Here is a 7,500-nt window from a genome sequence, read left to right as displayed (position 1 = left end):
ATACTGGATTGCAGCCAAAAGGATGCTCACCATATGGGGCATTGAACAATCGCCACTATGCAGATTTTGTAGTGAGGAAACCGAAGCAATAGAACATCTGTTTCGGTATTGCCCCCTTGTGTCTGACTTTTAGTCTAGGGTTCAGGATTGGCTGGCAAAAGAATATTCATCTAAAGATAACCTTCCAAAAAGCACTATTGTGACTTAGTATCTGATGCACGTGTGACTTAGTATCTGACGGACAATCATTAATCAACATAATCATACCCTTAAGAAAAAGACACATTTTTAACACGTTAGACATCGCAGCACAATTGACAAATATGTGGCACAAGGAAACCAAGAGAGGATGGGATGGTCTGGGAGCAGCTGGGGAGTGGATTTGAAAAAGAAAATCTAATGAGCTAAACCAATTAAAATGGCTATATAATACAAATAATAAATACAAAATAAAATAATAATAACCTTATTGGGGAAGGTTGGGGCAGGGGGGAAAGAAATGCTCTAGAAATGATGCAAGCAATGCTATCGAATAGAACAACAATTATATATATATATATATATATATTTTTAACTGATCTATCACCCCCCCCTCCCCTCAAAAAAAGGACATAAAGGTGAATATTTCCTTTACCTCTGTACATAGTGTGGATGATGTTACCATCGTATCATCGGGGGCATAGTACCCTCTTCACACTACAGAGCCCAACCAAGCTGATCTGAGCTGATCTGAGCTGTACTGAGCTAATCCACCCTTGTTGCTAAAACAGTGCTAGAAAGGCCATCACATAATAGTCCAGGGTTGGCCCCATAGTATGTAAAGCCCCCCAAGAGTAGAAGCTAAAGGAAGTAAAAAATATCACCAAATGTGGGCTACTTTAAACCAAAATCTGAAATGACGACACTCATGATGGCGTTCCTTCAACAGCTAGCAGGCGATGGCATCTTTAAGTTACGGTCAACCTCAAGTCAGTTTGTGATGAATGAGTGAAATCCACGCTCCAGCATCCCTTACCTTCTGGAAATAATAGATTACGGTTAGTCAACATACCTAGATTACAATGATCAACCATTGTAACCCAACATTCAGGGTGAGTGGTTTTAGAATGAATAATCAATAACAACAAATAAATATGGTTCTGGAAGAACATAATACAATTAATTTACCTTCCATCTCTGTCCCAGTCGTACACCTCGAGCTTGATGGTTCTGGAGGGAAACACAAGACAAGCGTACGTGTGAGATTTTGTACCTTTTTGGGGTTGTTCCTGCCACTGCTAGGAAAAGAAAACACACTCCATCAGTGAACATCTGTAATCTGGAGTTATCACCTAAACATGATTGCCACCAATCTACTAATTTTACGTTTTTATTTACGTTTTAACCATTTAGCAGAGGCTTTTATCCAAAGCGACTTACAATTAGAGGTTACAGGGACAGTCTCCCTGGAGTTAGGTTAAGTGCCTTACTCAAGGGCACACTAGTGGTGGTGTTCCCAGGTGGGATTTGAACTCATGACCTGCTGATCACCATTCCAACTCACTATCCACTAGTCCCATATCTGTATTCCCTTGAGGAACAAAAAGATGAGGTATCCATCTTGAATGAAGAAGTCATAAAGCAGCACACACTCTATACTTCCATCCTCACCTCAGTGTGAAGTGCTTCGAAACCCAGTAAAAAAAAGGTGCAGTGTATATATGAATAGCAGCCATCATTGTCTACCTATCTAAGATTGAACACTGTTGACAACACCAGTGTTTTATGTTGATATTATTATCTTTGTGTTGTATTGGACAGCACACAATCACACATGCACAATCGCACATGCGTGGGCGCACACAAGCACACACATACACACACACACAGACACACGAAGCCTCTTCCAGAGCCACAGGGCCAAAGTTCAGAGGCTAACCTACAGCTACTTCCCCCAGGCTATCAGGCTCACGTACACCGCATGTATAGGGACTAAGCTCACAGTCTACCTCCTATGTCCATAGCCATTGTTTTATCAACATTTACTTTATAATATATAAGAAGTACCCATAGTTGGAAATAAGATATTTTAGGCGTGGGATTGTTGTTGCAGGTTCAGTTAGATAAAGAAGCACGTCATCTGCATACAATGATAAATTATGTTGTTCCTTATTTATTGTCAGTCCCTTTATGTTGTCGTTGTCTCTAATGAGCTGTGCCAGTGGTTCAATACTGATATCAAACAGCAGGGGCGACAAAGAGCTCACAGTCACTTTAGCCCAACTACCTCTCACACCCACTGCCACCGAGTGCAATACTCATGACATTCTACTTGAACTATCTATTTTTTAAATTATTATTATTTGTACTTCTTTTTCGGGGGGGAGGGGAACTTCGTTTTTATTTAAGTTTCAGCAACTTGTACAATCATGTCATGTTTTGTCTACAATTTTTTCCATTCTTTTAGTTGTACACATAATGGTCCATGGATGTGGTTCAAAGCAAGATACACAAAGTAAAAAAGAGCGATCAACAAAAACATTGAGATGTCAATGACGGAATAAAAGTAAAGATCTCAAAAAGAAAGAAAAAGGGTAGGGGGGGGTAGGATCAGGTGGGGGGGGGGTTGTGTATGTGTGTGTGTGTATGTGTGTGTGTGTGTGTGTGTGCGTGTGTGTGTGTGTGTGTGTGTGAATGCAACGCAGGCATATATCTATGTGTAGTGATATGAAGTGAGACTAGAATACAGAAATATATGAGTCGAGATGTGTGGAAGGGTTCACTGTATTAATATGGACATAACCGGGCTCCATCTTTTAATAAATAGATGTTTCTGGAGTCTCAGAGTGTATGTTATTTGTTCCATCTGGTAGATTTCCCATACTTTCTCTGTCCACATATTGTATGTAGGGGGGTCTGGTTTTAACCACTTAATTGTAATGCATTTAATTGCTGCCGTTAGTAATATTTGTAAGAGATATATTCTTGCCCTTCCATCAATGCCTTCTGGTATAACTCCCAGTAGTGCCATCTTTGGATCTTTGGTAAATTTTGGGTGGAATACTGCTTCAAGGGCCTCAAACACCTCTTCCCAAAATGTTCTTAATTTGGGGCATGACCAGAATATGTGGGTGTGGTTGCCAATTTGCGTACTGCAATTTCTCCAACATTTATTTGAGTGTGTTTTTTAGCCAGTATTTCTGGGGGTTCTAAAGAATCTCATAACCACTTTCCATTTACATTTACATTTTTGGCATTTAGCAGACGCCTTATTCCAAAGCGACTTACAATCAATACATTTGAATGCTAAGCATGTGAATCATCAGTCCACCATTCGTGGCAGGAAGAGTAATCTAGCTCAGGCTCGGGGCCACTGATAGAAGGAGAAACCTTCTTCTACCACCTTTTTCTAAAACTTTTTTTTTTTTTAATACTGGAGGAACAGAGAAGCAGTACAAAGGGGGCGATAGAAGTTCTTAGGGACACAGTAGAGGGGAAAGTGGACGTCTTTAGGAGACGTAGTGCTGAGGGGCAGAAGATGTCTCAGGAGGAGCAGTTAAGGTGTAACCTGAAGAGGTGGGTCTTCTTCAGTCTACGACGGAAGATGGGTAGTGACTCTGCCGTTCTGACAGCCGTGGGGAGCTCATTCCACCAGCGGGGAGCCAGAGTTGTGAAGAGACGTGATCGGGCAGCACGACTGCTGTGCAGAGGTGGTGGGGCCAGTCGGCCAGCCGAGGTGCAGACGACACCACCGTGGTGGGCTGCATCTCGGGGGGGGACGAGGCGGCGTACAGGGATGAGGTAGAGCAACTGAGCAAGCTGTGCAAGGTTAACAACCTGCTGCTGAACAAGTCAAAGACCCAGGAAATCATCGTGGACTTCAGGAGGAAAAAGTCAGAGATCCAGCCCCTGCTCATCGACGGAGAGAGCGTGGAGAGAGTCTCAACCCTCCGATTCCTGGGGGTGCACATACAGGATGACCTGTCCTGGAAGGACAACACAACAGCCACCATCAAGAAGGCACAACAGCGGCTCTACATCCTGAGAGTCCTCAGGAAGGAACACAGCAAGCAGGAGATACTGGTGACCTTCTACCGCGGCGCAGTGGAGAGCATCCTCACCTACGGCATCTGCAACTGGTTCTCCAGCTGCACAGCCGCGGAGAGAAATGCGCTACAAAGAGTCGTGAGAACAGCCCAGAAGATCACCGGCGCCCCCTTCCCCTCTCTGGAAGAGCTGTACAACACACGCTGTCTCAGGAAGGCCTCCAAGATCTCCAGAGACCCAACCCACCCTGGGTACGAACACTTTACCCGGCTGCCCTCGAAAAGGCGGTACAGGACCATGGCTGCAAGGACAAACAGACTGAAGAACAGCTTCTACCCCAGGGCCATCCAGGCCCTGAACACAGCAAAGACCTAGGTTCTGGGCCCTGGACAGTCTGGACGGATTGATGGCAGCTGCTGGACTGAAAAAATCAGGTGTAGTGCTGAGGCACAAATATGTACATTTCAAGCCTGCACACTGCGACACTTTAAATGAATGTGCAATAACACTATGTGCAATATGACAACCCTGGTCGTCTATCTGTACAGTATAGTATAGTGGATAGTGTACATAGCCTTTATTTATGTAAACCAGCTCCTTCCCTTCTTGTGTTTTTTTTAGTTTTTTTTTTCTTTCCTAACACCAGGGGAGCCACCCCTCCTAAATTTCGTTGTTTGGTACCTGTACTATAGCAATGACAATAAAGACCATTCATTCATTCATTCATTCATTCATTCATAAAACAGACAGCTATTTACTCTATTACTAATAACAAGACAGGTATCAACTTATCAGAAGTCCAGCTTACTAGATAGTCTACTTACTCAGAATGGAGAGAGATGAGTTCACTGCTAGGTTTCCAAATGTATGAGCTCCCTGGCCCTGGTCTATCCACTATACTGTATAGGGGAGCTAGAAGTCTCCTCCTACTACAAATTAACACCTACTTAGGTCCAGAAACTGGTAGTTTCACTAGAATTTGAATTCCCTCCATGTATTTGAATTGGTCACTAAATGTGCTTCAGTGCATATGTCCTGTGATATGTCAGTGTTCATTTCAGTTTGCCATCTCTCTTTCCTCTGTAGTGTATTATTCAAATCCATGGATAGAAACCTTTGGTAAAGGTCACCTATACTTTTCTTATTCTCGTTTCCTTTTTGCAGCTTTATCAAGAACTCTTCGATTTCAGTGGGCTCCAAGACTTTATTCCATTCTCTATGTTTCGTTAGGAAGCTTCTTAATTGTAGATATCTGAAAAAGTCTGTGTTAGGGAGCCTAAATTCCTCTCTTAACTGTTCAAATGATTTAAGGCTACCGTCTTTATGGAGTTGGTGTAAGTTAGTAAGTCCATGATCCGACCAATTTCTAAACCCTATATCTGTATTGGAGGGTTCGAAATGTTTCACAAGACCAATATTGGATAATGCTGAGATTGCTTTAGGTAAGCCAAATGAGAGTTTTATTTTCCTCCAAATCTTTAGTGTGACTCTGGTCCATTCACCTAGTTGAGTTTCTTTTAGAGGGACATCTATGAAAGGCAAGGTCTGTAAGGGCATCGAACATAAACTTTTGTCAATGTTGAGCCATCGTGTATATGAAGAGTCTTGGATCCATGCTGTTAGAGGCTTTAGCTGGGCCGCCCAGAAGTAGTATCTTAGGTTTGGGAGTTTCAGCCCACCGTATGGTTTAGATAGTTGTAGTGTTAAGTCTGATTCTTGGGCGCCTTCCTTGCCATATGAATTTTGAGATGAGTCTATCCCACTTATCAAATGTGGATTTGGGGATATCGATAGGTAGCATCTGGAACAGGTATAGAAGCCTAGGCAGCACATTCATGCGTACACTCTCAATACGGCCCAATAGAGACAGGGGAAGTGTTGACCAGCGGTCTAGATCTTTACTGATATTTTGGATTATGCTTTTGTAATTTGCATCACTTAGGTTTTCTAACAATGAGGGGATTCGAATGCCAAGATATTTAATACCATCCTTGGGCCATTTAAACTCACTCTGGATTTTGATTGTTTGTGGAATTCTACCTCCTATGTCCATAGCCATTGTTTTATCAACATTTACTTTATAACCCAAGAAGTACCCATAGTTGGAAATAAGATATTTTAGGCGTGGGATTGTTGTTGCAGGTTCAGTTAGATAAAGAAGCACGTCATCTGCATACAATGATAATTTATGTTGTTCCTTATTTATTGTCAGTCCCTTTATGTTGTCGTTGTCTCTAATGAGCTGTGCCAGTGGTTCAATACTGATATCAAACAGCAGGGGCGACAAAGAGCACCCCTGCCTGCAACCCCGTTCTAGAGTAAATCGGTCCGACAGAAATCCATTCACTTTTACAGCAGCTTGTGGATTTGAATATAGTGTTTGAATCCATTTTATAAAATTGGGGCCAAATTTGAGTCGTTTTAGAGTTTGAAATAGGTATTGCCAAGATACTCGATCGAATGCCTTCTGGGCATCGAGGGATAATATCATTGCTTCTTCCTCCTTAACTTTTGAGTGAGTCATAATATTTAGTAATCTTCTTATGTTGTCCCCGTAGTTGCGTAGTATCTTCCCTTTATAAACCCGGTCTGATCGGGGTGGATAACTTGTGTGATAATTTTATTGACGCGTCTTGCTAGGATGGCTGTTAATATACGTAGGTCGGTGCATAAAAGTGAGATGGGTCTGTATGATTGGCATTGGGTGGGGTCCTTGCCCTCTTTATGTATTACAACTATTGTTGAGTCCCTCCATGAGGGGGCCGTGGTTCCAGATTGCAATGTATGGTGGTATGCTTTTAGCAATAAGGGACATACTGTCTCTTTAAATGTTTTATAGAATTCATTACTAAACCCGTCCGGTCCAGGACTTTTATTGTTTTTTAGTGTAGAGATCACTTCTTGTATTTCCCATTCTTCAATTGGTTCATCTAGTTCTTTTGCCATAGGCTCAGATAGCTCTTTTAGTTTGATGTCTTTCAGAAATGCTGTCAATTCATTATCATCTGTGCAGGTGTCCGTATTTTTGTAAAGAGATTTATACAATTCTGCAAAAGACCTTGAGATTTCATCAGGTTTTCTGAGTGTCGAGTTATGAGTTTTTAATTTCTGTACTATATTCGATGATTGTTGTTTTTTTAGTCTTAGTGCTAGTAATCTACTTGCTCTGTTTCCATTTTCATAATATTTTTGGTTTGCTTCTCTATTCTTTTTTTTCACGCTTGATTAATTATTTGTACTTCTAATTGTATCCTGTCTTATTTGTCACTTATGTCCTGTACTATTGTCACATTTTGTATTATCGTGACTCACGCCTATTGCCATATTGTCTTATTTGTCACTTATGTCCTGTACTATTGTCCGATTTTTATCTTGACTAATGACTATTGCCTTATTGTCTTGTGCTGCAATGTCAGGAACCGAAGTCTAAGAATTTTACTCTCTTACACTTCAAGAAATACACACACACAAAAT

At 41.6% G+C, this 7,500-nt stretch overlaps 1 protein-coding gene across 1 annotated transcript in view; it reads right to left on the bottom strand.

Moving 5' to 3' along the window:
- Positions 1 to 7,500, bottom strand: part of LOC308163606 (copine-8) — a 121,456-nt gene that overhangs the window by 27,658 nt on the left and 86,298 nt on the right. Inside the window, exon 10 of the mRNA XM_080537775.1 lies at positions 1,168 to 1,209. Coding sequence (XP_080393901.1) covers positions 1,168 to 1,209 — 42 coding nt within the window. The remainder of the gene's footprint in view (positions 1 to 1,167; positions 1,210 to 7,500) is intronic.

The sequence above is a fragment of the Nansenia antarctica genome (genome assembly GCF_963989245.1).
Source record: "Nansenia antarctica genome assembly, chromosome: 8".
In the NCBI taxonomy this organism is placed as follows: Eukaryota; Metazoa; Chordata; class Actinopteri; order Argentiniformes; family Microstomatidae; genus Nansenia; species Nansenia antarctica.
This window is presented reverse-complemented; position numbering and strand designations above follow the sequence as displayed.